Raw genomic sequence first — 18,746 nt, forward strand, 5'->3', positions numbered from 1 at the left:
CTTAGCCAAATGACATAGGACAAATGGAAGTTTATTGTCCCACATCAGTTGATTATCAACATTGGTTGGGCCTCATGTGGGACTACATCTATCCTCCATTAGCTTGGACTTTTAGGAGTGTATATGGTTTGACATCATTTAATATTAGACCGATATTTGGGTTGGCTTACCTAGTAGTTGTTGATATGGACATCAAGAACTAAATGAGGGTGTTTGACATAAGATGAATGGAAGTCAATGTTCCAAATTGATTAATTAGTGATGTTGGTTGGGCCTTATATGAAACTACCTCTATCCCCTTAGCTTTGGCTTTTGGGAGTGTATATGGTCCTACATCACCAAACCTTTGAGACAACATTTTGGACCTACAAAATCCCTCATAGTAGTTGGGAATGAGGCTTTTGGGCAGCTCCAAAGAAGAAGAGAAGTTGAGGGATTTTCAGCTACCATCCTCATGTTGTCTTTCTTATTCTCAAGCTAGCTCTCTCAATAATTTTCGTTGCTATATTATATTTGTGTAATTAGTTTTTCAAGACTTTAGTATAGTTCCCTATTATGTAGATATTGAGCACTTTGAACTCCAATTTAATGTTTATATCAATTGCAAGTTTTGACCTTATTTTCTTTGTTCTTTAACGTTTGTTACTAGAAGTTCTTCAAAGTTAGGGAGGTCCCTTCGAGAACAATTAATACACATCATGGGAGGAATTGATATTGTCTTCACCATGTAATTGAAGATTCCCCATTGGAAGGAAAACCCATTTTACTCCTTGGAATGGAAACTTAGAAGTTACTTTTTAAGGTATTTTAAGTGTTGAGGGTTCTAACCCTTTTTGAACTTTAGGCTACTTTGTTTCCTAATGGAAAACATGAGAAAAAAAAAAAGTAAAATGAAAGTAAAAAACTAGACTTAAAATCAATAAATTATGTTTATATGCTACTTCAAACTCATTTCACTTATTTTAACTTTTTTTATATTAAATTCAAATAATTAAAAAATGCATAAATTTTTAATTAATTTTAATCATATTTAATTTTTAAAAAATATTTTTAATGATAAAATTAAATATTAAAAAATTATTTTTCTTAATATTTTTTTTCTTCCTTTAATCCTTGTTTAGAACCAAATATAACCTTAAGACTGACATTGGCATCACAAGGACAATAAGGCTTTGAAAATGGAAAGAAGGTTAAGGTTGCAAGGCAAAGCTACTTGGACAAAATCACTTCAAATACTCTACCTAGGTTTTTCCCTATAAATGCTATTGGTTGTAGGCTTTGAGTTGTGCATTGGCTATGAAAGAAGGAACCTCATTAGACCCCCTATGCTTGGCATTTAAATTTATTCGTTTTTTACATAGCTATAAATCATTGTTTTCACTTTTTCTAACCAAAGATTTCCCAGGATTCTCTCAATATCTCCTTATTAAACAACTCTCTTTCAATCATAATTTAAAGAGAAAATCAGCACCACTTTTGGAACTAATTCATCTCATGCCTCTCAATGTCCACTGCCTGCCACTTTGGAACATTATGCCTGAGAATACTACTAAATTCTTTACTTGCAAACACCCCATGTACTTGGGGAATCGACACAGTCAACATTCAGGGCTTAAGAATTCTTTTCATTTTAGGCTTTTAGAGTAACAAACCCACAGTATGCAAGTAAATGGGAAAATAATTGGCGATTACAATATACAGAGAACAAATAAATGAACTAGAACAAAACAAATAAAAAATTTTCAAATTTAATTATAAAGCGCACTCAGTATGTTAGGCTCAATATTAGAATCTAGAAAAGATCATAAGGAAAAATGAACTCAATAAAAGATTACATACAAACAAGTCAAAAATGACCCACAAAAATAACAGGCATTAAAGTACCACTCTAAGATGTATAGATCCACAATAATTTTGGGAACAAAAACTGACAAACTGAAATTGCAAGTATAAAGACTGAAAGTCGTCTATTACTGTTTAGAAAACAAATACACCTGAGGAAGATTTAGAAGCCACAACTGCTGCCATCTAGTGTACGTTTGGGTTTGAACTAAAGCTTCAACAATCATCCATGATAGAGAATTTTGGATCCACCCTTCCATTCTCAATTAACCATCCTCTTAATCCATACTTTGCATGTTTTAGTAATGCAATTTAAGGTTTTGAAGTGAGGTTGGTTCCATCTTCACTCTCCATTATGAGAAATTGCTCTTATATAGGCAACACCTATTTCAGCAAGGAAAGATCAATGACATCTTTTAGGCCTTCAGAAATAAAAAGGACAAAACAATTTTTAGGAATATAAAATAAATTGATAAAACCATACTCTTCCATGATCTTCAACATAAAAATCAGCATCTTTCCCTTCTCTCATTAACTTTGGGATATAAATGAACTTCATTTATACAAGCAACCTGTCGAATAAATATATCTTATTAGACTATGAGCCATGCCTTTTTTTAAATTCTTATATTTAAAGAATGGTATAAAAAGAACCATAAGAACGTCTATCATGAAGCCAATAGTAAGCATAAATCAAAGGTATAGAAAGGTTACCCTCCATATATGAAAACGATCAATCCTACACCCATTTTCATATCAAACACTGAAGTGGCTTATTTTTCTTATAAAAAAAGAAAACAATATATCATTTGAAATTCACCACAAAAAAAATAAAAATGAAAAAAGCTAGACTTCAATAGTATTTCTCAATAGTTGAAACCTTCAAACTAGTGATTTATAGGTTCAACTAATATCATCAAAGCATGCTAATAAAAGGATAACTATGCTTATAAATGTTTAGTTAAATCTAAAATCAAAATTATAATTCAAACATTTATAGGAAAACTATCTAATTAATTATATTAAAAGTCTTGAGTAGCCTATCTTTTAGGCCTTTAGAGATAAAAAGAACAAAACAAGCTTTAGAAAAGATAAAATACATTGATAAAACCATACTCTTGAGTGATCTTCAACATAAAAATCAACATCTTTCCCTTCTCATTTACTTTGGGATATAAATGAATTTCATTTATATAAGCAACCTGTAGAATAAATATATCTTATTAGACTATAAGTCATGTCTTTTTTAAAATTCTTATATTAAAAGAATGATATAAAAAGAATCATAAGAACAATGTCTATCATGAAGCCAACAGTAAGCATCAATCAAAAGTATAGAAAGGTTATCATCCATATATTGTGAAAACAATCAACACTACCCACTTTCATATCAAACACTGAAGTGGTTTCTCTCTCTAATAAAAAAAGAAATGAATTTATCGTTTGAAATTTACCACAAAAAAAATGATAAAAGCTAAGCTTCAATAGTACTTCTCATTAGTTGAAACCTTCAAACTAATGATTTATAGGTTCAACTAATATTATTAGAGAATGCCAAGAAAGGATAACTATGCCTATAAATATCTAGTTAAATCTAGAATCAAAATTCTAATTTGAACCTTTATGGGAAAACTATCAGATTAATTACATTCAAAGACTTGAGTAGCATATCTTTTAGGCCTTTAGAAATAAAAGAAATAGAACAATCTCCAGGAAAAATAAAATAAATTAATAGAACCATACTCTTCAGCAATCTTCAACATCAAAATCAATATCTCTCCCTTCTCTCATAACTTTGAGATATAAATGAACTTCATTTATATAAGCGACTTGTCGAATAAATATATCTTATTAGAAAATGAGTCATGTCTTTTTTAAAATTCTTATATTAAAAGAATGGTATAAAAAGAACCATAAGAGCAATGTCTATCATAATGCCAATAGTAAGCATCAATCAAAAGTATAGAAAGGTTACCATGCATATATTGTGAAAATGATCAACCCTACCCACTCCCATATCAAACATAGAAATGGTTTATTTTTCCTATAGAAAAAAATAGAAAAGATTATCATTTGAAACTCACCACAAAAAAATAAAAAAATAAAAAAATAAACTTAAAAATTAAAAATTAAAAAATTAAAAATTAAAATACCTAGGCTTCAATAGTATTTCTCAATAGTTGAAACATACAAACTAATTATTTATGACATCATAGCATGCCAAGAAAAGGATAACTATGCCTATAAATTTTTAGTTAAATCTAGAATCAAAATTCTAATTCAAACATTTATAGTAAAACTGTCAAATCACTTAAATTGAAAGTCTTGAGTAGCATCATAAGAAATTTTATATATAAGAAATACTAAAATACTAGACTCATGAACTCCAATTCAATAATTCCTAGTGCTCATGCACTTTGCTGATACTCTATTGTACATAAGAACCATTGTCTTAAAACTCGAAGAAATTCATAAAAGGTCTTAGCAAATTGGTTGCAAATTAATGGATGATAATAAATACAAATTATGTGCAATGTACAAAATAAATAAATAAATAAAGATATCAAAAGATAGGGAGTATGATATACTTATGCCCATGCACCCACCATTTACAACTTGTCATTATGAGCCTCTAGGACAGAAGTGAGACTTTGCCAATCTTCATTATTATAGCATTTTTTGCATTAGATGGGATGTGACCACATTGACAAATATATACTTAATTAATCTAATCTGTTACCCAGGCATGTTGAAACAATTTTTTAGTAATTTGACATTCAAGTATCTATTGATGGTTATAAACATATTTCTTCACATAATTAGAAAATGATTTTTTTCTTTTATTATAAAAATGAGAAATGTGACCAAAGACAAATTACTTTTTGTTTGAGTCACAAAATGATGTGTAGTGCCAAATTGTAAAATTTTCAAGTGTGGTAATTGAAAATATATTGAATCTCTTTTGTGAAAGACTCTAATTTTATAATAAGATGAATATTCATTTTATCTTATGCGGAAAAACATAAATATCAAGACGCTAGAAAGATGTTAAGCCTCTAAGCCATAATGTTGGAAATTTTCATAGAGTATGACATGCTCCTATACTGATGGATATATTGGATCCTTGATGTTTTCAATATGCGTAAAGAGGGATACCCTTTTGTGTAGATTGTTTAGGTGTAGATGTAGTGGCATGGATATCAACTTGGGGAAATGATATCAGCAATAAGTGTTGTTGTAATTGTCACTTGCTTTGAGAGTGGTAGTCCTCCTTGACATATCTTGAAGTTTGTCAAATCTTCAAGAATGGGCAAAATCATACTATCAACCACCTTCAATTGAAAGAAAGAAGAAAAAGAATACTTGTTACCAATATTTTTTGTGCATTCTAGACCACTCAGATTGCTAAGCTTGAGAAGCTTGAAAAGAGTATTGTCCAAAATGCTATACCAATTCAATAGAACATGAAAATCAATGGATCAATGTTGCAAAAAAGTATACTTTTTTTTTAACAAACTAGTTGAGAAGTGATACACAATAAAGAAGATCAAAGTTAGAAAAAGAGTAAAAATTATAAACTTGAACAATGAAGTTTATAGTAGATAGTAACAAAAAATAAGAGAGCATAAATCACTAATGCAATTGAGCTAACCTTTTCAATGGGTGTCACCCATCCATAGCCTGTCAACATGTGCCTCTAGAGTACTGAACAACGCTCAACCAAGACTAAGCATTATGTCTTTAGTATTGGCATTGATACTGAATTAATTTTCAAAAAAAAAATTATTAATCCAAGCACTTTTATAATCGATATTTAATTATTTCAAATAAGATATTATGGAGCATTAACATTGATTTCTTTTACCAAAAAGCTTAGAAAACTATCTTCACTCCCAAGCGTATCCACTTATGTATGCATGTCTAACCTACATGGCATGGCTAATCTTTATTACAACAAGAAAACAATCTTAACAGATGACTATAAAAACAACAAAGCATAAAGCCAACAAAAATGGTAAATATGGTTGGCATTGCAAACCTGAAATATTTGACACAAGGCAAATCTGAATTAAAGAGAGCACGAGTCTTTACGCATCAGTCTTCCCTTACCTATCAATATAAAAAGAGCATGAAGTAAACAAAAAGGTCAACTTTAGAAAATTATGATAACTAATTTAGAATACATTAGTGAGATAGGATGTCAAACCATTTTAAAATGAACACTTTTTTCGACTTGCAGATTAAATGTACAACTCAACCAACTTCTTGAAAATAGGTAGATAATTAAGAAATTAATATTTAAAATGCACTCAAAAAATGATGAATTTAGGCTTCTGTAGTAGTTCTTAAGAATTGAAACCTATAAAAAAACACCATTTATACTTGAGTTTTCTTTGGAGAGAGGTACCTATTGTAAAAAGAGAAAGAAATCATTACCATCTCATGTCTAGAAGAGAACATGAACAAAGAAGAATATATTTATATATCTTGATTTATAAACATATAAAATCCTCAGATACAAGACACTTGAAGAAAAACTCCATTGTGAATAATGACTTGAAATATGTGCCATGCCCTTAAAGCTTTATTGTTCTACTGCCTATAAGAATCAAAAGATGAAAAGTAAAACAATGTAACAATCGATTGTCAAATAATAAAACAAAAAGAGACAAAATGAGGAAGAGATTGGAATTGTAAACTTGAATAATAAAGAGAGTTGGTAATGAGAACCTAAATTGAGAGTAGAAATCCTTTATGCGCTAACCATGTAGTAAATATCAATCTGAGACATTGAGAAATTTTTAGCCCAATCCAAAACCTATTTCATTTTGGCATCAATTTTTACAGTTATTTTAAGATAGGGTGATAAATGATTGCAAGCAGTGGTTTCAAACATATAAGCAACATTCTCAAAATATTTATAACATCATCATCACCATTATCCAACAAAAGTATTTCTTCTTACAACATAAAAATCTAACTTCTTAGGACAGTACATGCTCAATTCCCTATCACAGATGTAAATTTCCAAATTCATAAACATATACAATCCTGACATTGAGATTTTCACAAATAAATTATGGTATGTTTGCACTTCCCTAAAACTTAGAGAAGATTCTCTTGCATTATATAGATGTAGATCCTTAAGAAAAAAGTAAGTCAAGTATGAAAGCTTAACCCTTTGGTATGCATGTGAGAATTAATAAATCAGAACCAAAACCATAGTCCAATAGTTTTTATCAAATTAGTTAGGAAAAGATAATGACAACATATCAAAAGCGAAATGAAAGGCCAAAAGCATTAACCTAAATAACAAAGACGTATTATGGATGAGACACAAATTGAAGAGAGGTTAGCTTGAGGAGTTGATGGAAATCCACATGCAACAATATCCATGCATAGTTTTTCAACATAAATCTCTGGGACATTGGCTAAAATTTGGTTGACCACTATTCCTATTAGATTGGCCTAAAATATTTAATAAGCTAAGCATGTCACAGTGAAGGAAAATTAAAGATAAGATAAATTGTCTATATAAATCTCTTATGCTATGTCCTGAATATGTCTTATAATCTCTAATGTTGATAAGAATCATATTATTAAACTCTTACATAATTTACTAGAGTACAAAATCTTATAATGTGCTAAAATCCTATATAGTAGCTGATGATTTTTTTATTTACAATTTCTATAGTATCTATTTTAAGTGTTAAAATTATATAATATTATAATAGTTTGTATGTTTTATTAGGAGTAGCCATGTGCATTCTTTCCTCCCCATAAATCATGAACTTGCAAATACCTCTCTCTAAATTTTGTGATATTAATACTTCTATAACTACTTTCATTTTTTTTTATTTTTTTTTTGTGTAATTGATAATTTCCATGATTTTTTAAATCAAGATCAAAATCTTGTAAATTTTTTTTATGCTTTTGTTGATATCAATATTTTGTTCTTTGCTTACATCTCTAATATAGAAAATAGTTGAGGCAACTAATGGTCTCTCTCAACCATATGAGTTTGTGATATTACTCAAGCTAGTATAAGAATGATGCCCAAACTCAGGAAGGACAACATGTAATGGGTTTCTCAAGAACCCTAAAGCCTATTTGGTGGTAAAGATAAGAATAGATTTTCCCAAGATATTTGCACCATTATCCCTCTAGTAGTAGGGACACTAATTAAATTTGTGATAAATTATGTAATGTAAGCTAGCATTTCCACAAATTCTTGGAATTCAAAACATGAAGTAACATGATCATTTTTGATCCATAACATTAGAAATTGGTTTGAAGATGCACAATTTTCAAACTTATTGTATAAGCTAATCAGATGTATAAGGTGTAAATATAAATAACAAAGCTATCTTTTGCTTCATATGTTGTCCCACGCCATAATTATGAAAGTAGAATGTAACAAGTGCACATTGATTGTCAAATAATTAAAATGAGGCTACAGAGAATGAGAAGAAAAGTTGGGATCTTAGACCTGAAATGCCTTTATGTATTAGTAGAATTTTCACAAAAATATAAATTTTTGAGATATAAGCGATCTTGGGTCAGTCTTGATCAATTCCTTTTGGCATCTTTCCGATAGACATAGATAATTGTAGATTTGAGTTTCTGAAGGGTGATAAGGTATTCATCTCATCCTGCAGTGATATCAATTCAGAGAAAGAATGAACTTGAACCTCTATGAGTTAAGTGATAGTAGTATTGCCAAAGCAGAACAGTTGTCAATTGTGAGAATGTGGAGGGTTATAACAGGTTGAAGTACCTTCTTTGGGAGAGATATTACCATTATTGTTTGTGTACTCCAAAGCATTCCAATCCCAGAGGTCAAGAAACTCAAGTGAAGGGAGGTAACTAGATTGTCATATGAATTGGTAAGATTTGAAACTCACTCAAACTGTTGGTGTTCTACTGCATGCAGAAAATATCTGAACTCTAAACAAAGTAGAACAATTTAAACAAAATGAATGGGAAGTAATGAATTAAATATTAAGAATTCTTAACGCACTTACATATGCACACAATATGTGCTAATGCATATGAGAATCAGGAAAAAAAATTATACAAAAAGTATAACACTTTTAGAACATTGTAAAATAATAATAAAAAAAATTGAAGCCATCAAAAAATAGGAAAAAGACTGCATTGTAAACCTGAAACATATTGTTGATGGCATGCTCAAATTAGAGAGACTACGAGTAGTTTATGAATCAACCAATCTTTGCTAGTCGATATCTCAAGTAGGCCCTTTAGCATGGTTCTAGATTCTCTTAAATAAAACTGAAATGAGCCTCATTGCTCCAACCACTCCCCTAACCACAGGATTTACACATGGACAGGCTAACCCTTCCATGTTTATATGTCACTCACAACACAATTGCAAGAAATTTAGAAATCTTAGGACAGTCTTAACCCTTTCCTTTTGGCATGTTTTTTAGTAAGTATCAACAACAATGGTAGATTATGAGTTTTTGTAAAGTGCTCATAGGCAGATCCCTTCTCACCACCATTTCAATCAAAGCAGTCAGCAATCTAAAGGCTCTAAGGGTTGTGAGACAAAGAAATTAGGCTACCTCCCCTCTGCATTTTCAATAACTTGGGAGAAATGAGGTGTGCTAGACAGGAGGAGAGATATTAGCCTATGACAATTCCCACTTTCTGGTTACCTTAGAAAGGTGAGGTGGCAGACACTAGGAGAGATATTAGTCTATGAAAATCCTCATTTTCCAATTCATTTAGAGAGTTGAGACAGCTACTTCAATATTTAGTTTTTCTTTGACTTGGCAACAATTACATCTCAAATAATAGTTAACCCAATAAATTTCCCAACTAGTAGAATGGAAAATGGAGTAACAAGATCATATATTGACTTATAGTCATCCAAGTACAAAGTAATGGGGTCCAGTCCCATTAATGCACACATGTGGAGAAACATTATTTCGACAAAGGCTGCCCACCCTTGTTGGAAACATAAATTGAAGTTTTTTCTTCAGTTCACACACCAAATAAGCATCCAGAATACGCCTATAAATAGGGGCGTTTAGGGTGCATCAAGTGCAGAGCATTAGCTCATCTCTGAGCAACACAACCACAAAGAGTTGTGAGAAACAGCCAGGAAGAGTTGTGGGTATCACACCAAGGAGAGTGTGAAGAGAAAAAAGTTTTGAGTGCTCCATAGAGAGAGTATTGAGTGATAAAATTATGAGGATTGTGATCATATCCTGGGGTGTGAGAAACTCAAGTAGTGGCAACACTTGAGTAATATTGTTATACCAATTTTGTCACATAGTGGATTTATTTTCCCATGGAGGTTTCCCTCACATTGAGAGTTTTACCACATTAAATTTGGTGTCTGTACTTGTTATTTAATTTTCTATGTGTGGATTGGCTTTGCCACCCAACTGCATATTTATAATTGTTGTGGATTGGCATAGCCACCCAAATATTGCATAAATATTACTTGCTGTAATATTTAACAGGTCTTGCTGAGCTGGAGGAGAATAGTAAATTACTATCCATATCACTATCCCGGGACACGACTTACCTGTCGGCAATTCTGCTTGCACCCCAACACAAAGCACTAGCGATTTATATCTTTGAAGATACGAATTTCTAAATTTACTAATCTAATGAGTTAATGAAAGAGGTGAAGAGTGACAGAAATTACACAATTACTTTGTCCAACAACTATTAATTAATAGAATTAGACTCTTAACAGATGTTGCTAATTTGCAATACCTGGTTAATGATTTCTAGCCCAAATTATTCAGCTATATTTAACATAAAGGGACAGTTCTATACCTAAAAAAATTACAAATAGGATGGAATAATAAGGAAGTCTTTTACCTAGTTGTGTTTGGTTAGAATGACATTTTAAAAATAATTAAAAGCATTGTGATAGACTTCTGTTTTATCTATGCTAATACACACACATGGGAAAAAGACAAGAGAACTAGTCTACAAAATTTACATTTAATGTTTGTGACTTGTTCAATTTGGTTAGTATCCTAGTAAATATGAGAAATAACAAATGAGCATAACACTCTTAACAGATTGATAATTAAATTACAAAAATAATATAGCCATCCATAGTAGGGTGATTACCTAAAATATATGGTACAAAGCAACTAGGATTGAAGAAGATAGCAGGAATTCTTTCTACAGTAGACATCTATAAATATGAATTTCAGGGCAATGAGAAATATTTAAGCCAATTCAAAACTTGTTACCTTCTTGCAGTGCTTTCAAGCTCGAACAGGCTACTGTAGGGAGTGATTTCACGTTGGGCCAAGGACTTTTTCACAAGATTCTTAAGTAAGGTGCAATCTGTGACAAAATACTAAATAAATCAACCTCAGCATTTTCCTAAACTCTCAGAATGCAAAAATTAAAGTAACGTAATTACTTGGTACATGGTATAAGTATTTGATCACATTAAATGCAAACATAAATAACAAAATTGTTATTTTCTATACGTGCTAATGAATACCAAGAATTATCAAGGCAGAACTGTAAATACAACATACTGATTGGAAAATAGTAAAAAGGAAGCTATAAAAAATGAGAAGACATCTTGAGAATTCAGACCTGAAGTGGCTTTCTGTATTAGTCTCTGTAGGGTGCTAAGGGAATGCATCTCTTCTCGCAGTGATGTAATTGAGGGAAACAATAAATTCAGAGCTCCATAGGTGCTGTAAGCTTGCCTATCTAGTCTGGTAATGTTATCACTTGAGAGCAGTGAAAAGAGAGTCTGATGCAAGTAAGAGGAGTTTTTAACTTTGCACCAACCCTCAATAGCTTTTTTTCCAATGCATGGGCAATATTCAACCCATCCTCACCATCATCCTTATTTGCAATGGCATATAAGAAACCTTTGGGCCAATGAATAACCACGAGTATCTTAAACAAGGTGAAATCTGCAAGAAAATAGTAATCAGATCAACCCTAGCATTTTCCCAAACTCTTAGAATGCAAAACTTAAAAAGTAATATGATTAGCTTGGTCCTCAAAGACCATTTAATGACTTGTCTAAATTGTACAATGATTTAAAGATGCAAACCTTTCAAACTTAGTGACTTTTGCAAAATTATAATTTTATCAAATAGTTTGGCAGTAAATAATAAAAATTGAAGCTATTAAACAAGAAGAAACATTGAATTGTAAAACTGAAATATATTGTAGATGACATGCTTGAATTAAATATAGTAATCCTTCATGAATCAATCATCCATTACCGGTCAGTATCAATTCTGGAAACATTGAAGAACTGAGGAGCACAGTGATTCAAATTCAGGGCAAACAGCATTTTGTAGCTCATTAAGAGATCTTTGGATGTTTATCCAATTTGATGATGTTACTAAACAATAACAGTATTTTAAGAATTTCCAGAATGATAACATTTTGAGGCCCTAATGATGGAGACACCAACTCAAGCTTCTGAGTCCTTGCAATTTGCATGTGAACCTCATCCTCATTATCCAACAAAAGAAGCTGTCTGCAACATTTATTCAAGGTCTCAAAGTTAATATTGAATGCACTAGAGGAGATGTCCAAGCACTACCATTATCACTTTTTACAGAAAACCGAAAACAATTATATCTGCAATAAAATCATTAACCTATTCCAAACATAAAATAGCAAGATCATTTCAGAAAAGAATTATAATAGTTAATTTTAACCATTAAAATACACATCATTAGTAATTGATATCTTTAAAGATATGATTTTCAAGCCAAACAAGTTCAACTAAATTATAATACATGACGACTAAATCATAATATCAATGGACTACAGTTTCTCTCTATTCTAACTCTACCAATGGCTAACATAATAATCAAGTGTATTTATCTATGTTGTGCTTTGGTTTGAGTTGATATTGTAGAAAATAGTATAAAGCATAGCAACGGACTACTGTTGTGTCCATCCTAATACATACACAGTGAGTAGAGATAAGACAAGTAGTGTAGACATTTTTTTCCTTTACATGATCCATTAATAAACAAACTCATCAATGAGTATAACACCCTTAACATATCAATAGTAAAATTTATGATGCTGCAGCCATCCCTACTGGGAGAAGGATTACCTGAAATATATATGTCCACTAGCAGGCCTGAATTGAAAACAGAGCAAAAGTCCTTTCTGCACTAGTCATCTAGTAGATATGAATTTATGGGCCATGTGAAATATTTAGGGCAACCCAAGACCTATCCCCTTTTAGCATCCCTTTAGGCATTAAGCCAATCATAAGCTTCTTAAGGAATGTAAAATCTGTGACAATGGTTTGAAAATGGAAAAAAAATTCAAACTTACTGATCTGAGCAATTTAACAGAGCAAATATAAAGAAGTGCTAAAGCAAAATGAAAACAGAGCATTTTGCATGTATGATAATAAAATTGAGAAGAAAGCTAGGGAATTTCTGACCTAAAATGACATTCTATATAAGTTCACTCTTCAATAATGCAGGTACATGTTAATTCATGGGATATAAGCAATCTTGGGCCAGTTCCCTTCAACGTATTTCTGCAAGGTGCTCACAATTGTGTATATAGTGACTAAGTGAGGTGAGGCTGCCAATCCAGCGTGGTAATGTTGTCAAACCACAACAGTTGTAAATTGAGAGACGTTGAAGAGTTGAAACATGTCAATGCAGCTCCTCAGGAAGAAATATCAAATCATATATCTTCCATATGGACAAACACTCCAATGAAGAATCAGTAACAAGCATTAACTGCCGCAATACCTCTTCTCTCACTTTAGACAGTAGTAGTTTCTTAAGACAAGGTAACAAAGACACTTGCAAGAATGTCTAAACTAGAAAGAAGAGGAGATGAATGCAGTTCCAAGGATGCCAACTCATCACAACTCCCTATCTCTAATTTCGAAAGAAGAGGAGATTGTGGCAGTAGTAAGGATGTGAGCTCAGGGCATTGCGAGATCTTTGAACTAGAAAGAAGAGGAGATGAATGCAATTCCAAGGACGCCAACTCCTTACAATACTCGATATCTAATTGTGAAAGATAAGGAATTGAAGGAGGTGGTTGTGTTGGTAAGTCCCTTCACAATTCCTTCAACTTTGGCATTCGAGTAAGATTGAGTTTTTAAAGAAATGGGACGAATGGCCCTTCTGATGAACATTCCATGTATTCCACCTTTTCCAGATCATCAAGCTGTAGAGACTTGAGGCGAGGAATTCAAACGAAGCATGGCAGAGTCGAGCATATTAAACATCTTTCAAAATTAATTGTGATGAGTTTAGGAAGTCAAACTGAAATGTATTATAGATGGCATGCTTGAATTAAAGAATAAAAATCCTTTATGATCATTCGTTGATGGTCAATATCAATTTCAGGAACATTGAAGTGCTGAGGGGCGTATCCCTCATGTAGCAGGGATTTCAATTCAGGGCCAATAGGATTTTGAAGCTCATTAAGAGATGTCAAGCTATCCATCCAGTCTCATAAAGTTGCTAAGCAAGAGCAGTTGACGATTTTAAGAATTTCTAGAATAGTAACATTTCCAGGCCTCAATACTAGAGACACCAACTCATGCTTCGGAGTTCTTGCAATTTTCAGGCCAACCTCATCCTCATTATCTGACAAAAGAAGCTCACTGCAACTTTTATTTAAGGTATCAAAAGTGATGAAATATTGAATCCCCTCATAGAGATGTCCAAGCCCCACCATTATCCCTTGTACATTCAGTAACAACAATTACATCTGCAATAAAATAGTTCATCTAAGAAATTTCCAAACATGAAGAATGCAAACACAAAATAGCAAGTTCACTTTAGAAAGAAATTATGAAAATACACAACATTAAAATTGACATCCTTAAAGATAAGATTTTTAATCTCTACTAATTACAAGCATTCTTTCAAGCCAAGAAAGTTTGACTAAATTATGATAAATGACAACTAAATCATAATATCAATGGACTACTGTTTTTGTTTATGCTAATGCTATCAATGGCTGGCATAATAATCAAGTGTTTTTGTCCATTGGTGTTTTAGTTAGAGTGATATTTTAGAAATTATAAGTACAAATCATAGCAATAGACCACTATTTTGTTTATGCTAGTACATACATAGAAAGCAGAGATAAGACAAGTAGTATAAAAAAGTTTTGCTTGACATGATCCATCAATAAACAAAATTATAAATGACTGACATTCTTAATAGATCAATAGCACAAAGTACAAACAATGATGGTCCAGCTTACAAAGGTTAGAGGAGGATTTACTGAAATTTATGTCTGATAGCACACCTGAATTGAAAAGAGAGGAAAGGTCCTTTCTGCATTGGTCATGTAGTAGAAATGAATTTCTGGTAGTGACTAATCTCAAGGCATGTAAATGATATGAGGCTGCCTAACTAGAACAGTCCCAAATGATAAGTCTCTGTGGGGTATTGAGGGAATGCATCTCTTCTAGTAGCAATGTCAATTAAGGGCAAGGATGAATCCAGAGCTCCATAAGTATTGTAAGGCTTCCTATCTAGTCTAGTGATGTTGTCAATTGATAGCAGAGGAGAGTTTATGTTGTAAGTGAATGGAGGCTTTTCCTTTTCACCAGCCCTCAAAAGCTTGTTCCCAAGGCATGGGCAATATTCAGCCCATAACCATCATCCTTTTTTACATTGGGATATGAGACACCTTTGTGCCTATGAACAATCAGAAGTTCTTAAGCAAGGTAAAATCTGCAAGAAAATATTGATTAAATCAACCCTAACATTTTGCCAAACTCTTAGAATGTGAAAAAGTATAATGATTAGGTTGGTCCTAAATTACCAATTAATGACTTGTCTAATTGTACATGATTTGAAGATGCAAAATTTTCAAAAACTAAGTGATCTAAGTATTTAATCAAACATATAGACAGTAATATAATAAAAATTGAAGCTGTTAAACACAGGACAGAACATTGGATTGCAAACCTGAAATATATTGTAGATGACACGCTTCAATTAAAGAAAAGAAATCATATATGAATCAGGTACCATTGCTAGTCAATATCAATTTTGGGAAAATTGAAGTGTTGAGTGACACATCCCTCCTGGCAGTGATTTCAATTCAAGGCCAACAACATTTTCAAGCTCATTAAGAGATACCAGGCCATCTTCTAGTCTGATTAAGTTGCAAAACAAGAGAAATTGATGATTGTAAGGATTTCCAGAATGTTAACATTTCAAAGCCCTAATAGTGGAGGCACCAGCTCATTATGCTGCAAAAATGCTCTCTGCAATATTTATTAAGGCTCTCAAAGGAGATCAAATATTGCATCCACTGATAGAGGTGTCCAAGCCCCACCATTATTCATTCTTTACATTGAATTTGCAGCAATTACATCTGCAATAAAATAGTTAATCTGAGAAATTTCCAAACACAAAATAATAAGATCATTTTAGCAAAATAGAATTAGGAATTGATATCTTTAAAGATACAATTTTCAAACTTGACTAATTACAAGCATGTTTTAAGGCCACAAAAGTTCAACTAAATAATAATACATGACAACTAAACCATAATATCAATGGAACATTTTATTTTCTCTATGCTAAATTGCTAACTCTATCAATGGTTGACATAATAATCAAGTGTTCTTGTCTATGTTGTGCTTCAGTTTGAGTGATATTTTGTAAAATAGTATAAAGCATAGGAATATACTACTGATTTGTCTATGCTAATACATGCACAGAGAGCATAGAGAAGACAAGGAGTGTGGAAATTCAATGCTGATGCAACCATCGATAATGGGAGAAGAATTGAAAAGAGAGAAAAATTCCTTTCTTCATGAGTCATCTAAGAGATAATTTATGGGCCATGTGAAATTTTAGGCCAATTCAAGACTGGTCTCCTGTGGGCATTAGGCCAATCATAAGCTTCTTTAGGAAGGTAAAATCTGAGACAAATAATATTTAAATCAGACCTCAGTATTTCCTAAAACTCTTAGAGTGTGAACTCAAAGTAAAATGATTAGTTTAGTACACAGTACGAGCAATTGGTTAGATAGAAAATTTTTTGAACTTTCTGATCTGAGCATTTTGACAAACATATAAGAAGCAAAAATAAAGAAGTGCCAAAGCAAAATGAAAACAGAGCATTTTGCATGTAAGGTAATAAATTGAGAGTGAAGTTGAGGGATTTCGGACCTAAAATAACATTCTGGATGAATTCACTCTTCACCATCTTTGATATAAATCTCTGGGATATGAGCAATCTGGGGCCAGTCTTGACCTGTTTCCCTTCGACATCTTTCTGCTATTTGCTTACAATCACGTATATCAAGCTCTGTAAGTGAGGTGAGGCTGCTTATCCAGTGTGGTAATGTTGCCAAACCATAACATTTTGTAATTGAGAGACGTTGAAGAGTTGAAGCATGTGCAAGCAGCTCACGTCTGAGAGATTCCATATCATGTATGCCCTCCATATACAGAGACTCCAGTGACGAATCAGTGACAAGCATTAACTGCCGGAATACCCTTTCTCTCACGTTACACAGTTTTAGTGTTTTAAGACAAGGTAATGAAGACAATTGCATAGTTGTGAGCTCAGGGCAATGAGAGATGGTTAAACTAGAAAGAAGAGGAGACGAAGACAATTTCAAGGATGCCAAGTGACCACAATCCTCAATACATAATTGTGAAAGTGATGGCAGTTCCAAGTATGCCAAATCACCACAATGCAAGATGGATAATTCTGAACGAGGAGATGGAGGCAGTAGCAAGGACGTTAGCTTAGGGCAGTCATAGATCCATAAGTGAGAAAGAAGAGAAGAATGCAGTTCCAAGGATGCCAACTTATCACAGGAGCTGATATTAAATTGTGAAAGAAGAGGAGATGGAGGCACTAGTAAGGACGTGAGCTCACCACAACAGCTGATATTTAAACTAGAAAGAAGAGGATATGAATGCAAATTCAAGGATGCCAAGTCAGAACATTCGAAGATATGTAAACTAGAAAGAGGAGAATCAAGAGATAGAGGCAGTAGTAAGGATGTCAGCTTAGGGCAACCGGAGATCTCTAACTTAGAAAGAAGAGGAAATGAATGCAGTTCTAAGGATGCCAACACTATGCAGCCTTGGATCTGTAAATGTGAAAGACAAGGACATGAAGTAGGTGGGTGTGTTGTGTCCCTCCTCCACAATTCCTTCAACTTTGGCATTTGAATGAGAAAGAGGTTTTCAAGACATGGGAAGATTGGCCCTTCTGATTGATAGATATATACTATTAACCATGCATAAGCGTGAATTTAATAGTATGTTATTATGATGTCATTCTATAAACAATTATTTCTTTGTATTTAATTGGAGATTTGCATTAGATAAATTAATCTTTCGGCATAATTTAATAATAATTGTGTTAGTATATTTTATATATAACTAACTGGACCAAGTAGAGAATGGATGTTTTGTACTGACTGTTAAAACATATTCTCTAGGACATTAGAAATAAGATTTATGTTTTTAATCATGATTTAATTAATATGAGCAAATATAAAATATCTTGTGTTTTGATTCATTAAAGAGTGAGTTTCATTTATTGGAGCGATAAGACTCGATGAGTTGGACAAAGACGCTTTATGTTTGCGATGTATTAAATAATGATTGAATCCACGTCTCGGTATAGAGATTGATGATGCACTTTAAGTAAGCTTATAAGGTTTCATAGTATAAACCCTGCAGGTGGATTTTTATCCGACACATGAATTAAGTTAAGCGACAATCTTGAAGATCTATTGTTACTCAAATAAATTGTCAGTAATTTGTTTGATGTAAATAGCATCTGTAATCTTAACGTGGGAAACATAAATTATTATGTAATGGAATTGTAAGATTAATAAGGAGTTCAATCATGAATTTTTAGTGGTATAATTTGTGATTAATTATAATGAG

The 18,746-nt window shown here is 32.3% G+C and overlaps 1 protein-coding gene across 1 annotated transcript; it reads right to left on the bottom strand.

The window, feature by feature from the left end:
- Nucleotides 1-1,713: 1,713 nt before the first annotated feature.
- LOC100852412 (putative disease resistance protein RGA1) lies at nt 1,714-18,067 on the bottom strand. Its single transcript, XM_019217315.2, has 12 exons — nt 17,004-18,067; nt 15,789-16,200; nt 13,280-14,574; nt 12,941-13,125; nt 12,090-12,349; nt 11,443-11,771; nt 8,333-11,181; nt 5,495-5,952; nt 4,999-5,174; nt 2,959-3,044; nt 2,327-2,414; nt 1,714-2,226 (listed from the first exon to the last, which is right to left on the bottom strand). Exon 1 carries the CDS (start codon nt 18,014-18,016, stop codon nt 17,027-17,029), a length of 990 nt encoding a protein of 329 aa, XP_019072860.2. The 5' UTR covers nt 18,017-18,067; the 3' UTR covers nt 1,714-2,226; nt 2,327-2,414; nt 2,959-3,044; nt 4,999-5,174; nt 5,495-5,952; nt 8,333-11,181; nt 11,443-11,771; nt 12,090-12,349; nt 12,941-13,125; nt 13,280-14,574; nt 15,789-16,200; nt 17,004-17,026.
- Between the last annotated feature and the right edge of the window lie 679 nt (nt 18,068-18,746).

The sequence above is a fragment of the Vitis vinifera genome, chromosome 19, assembly GCF_030704535.1.
Source record: "Vitis vinifera cultivar Pinot Noir 40024 chromosome 19, ASM3070453v1".
Classification (NCBI taxonomy): domain Eukaryota; kingdom Viridiplantae; phylum Streptophyta; class Magnoliopsida; order Vitales; family Vitaceae; genus Vitis; species Vitis vinifera.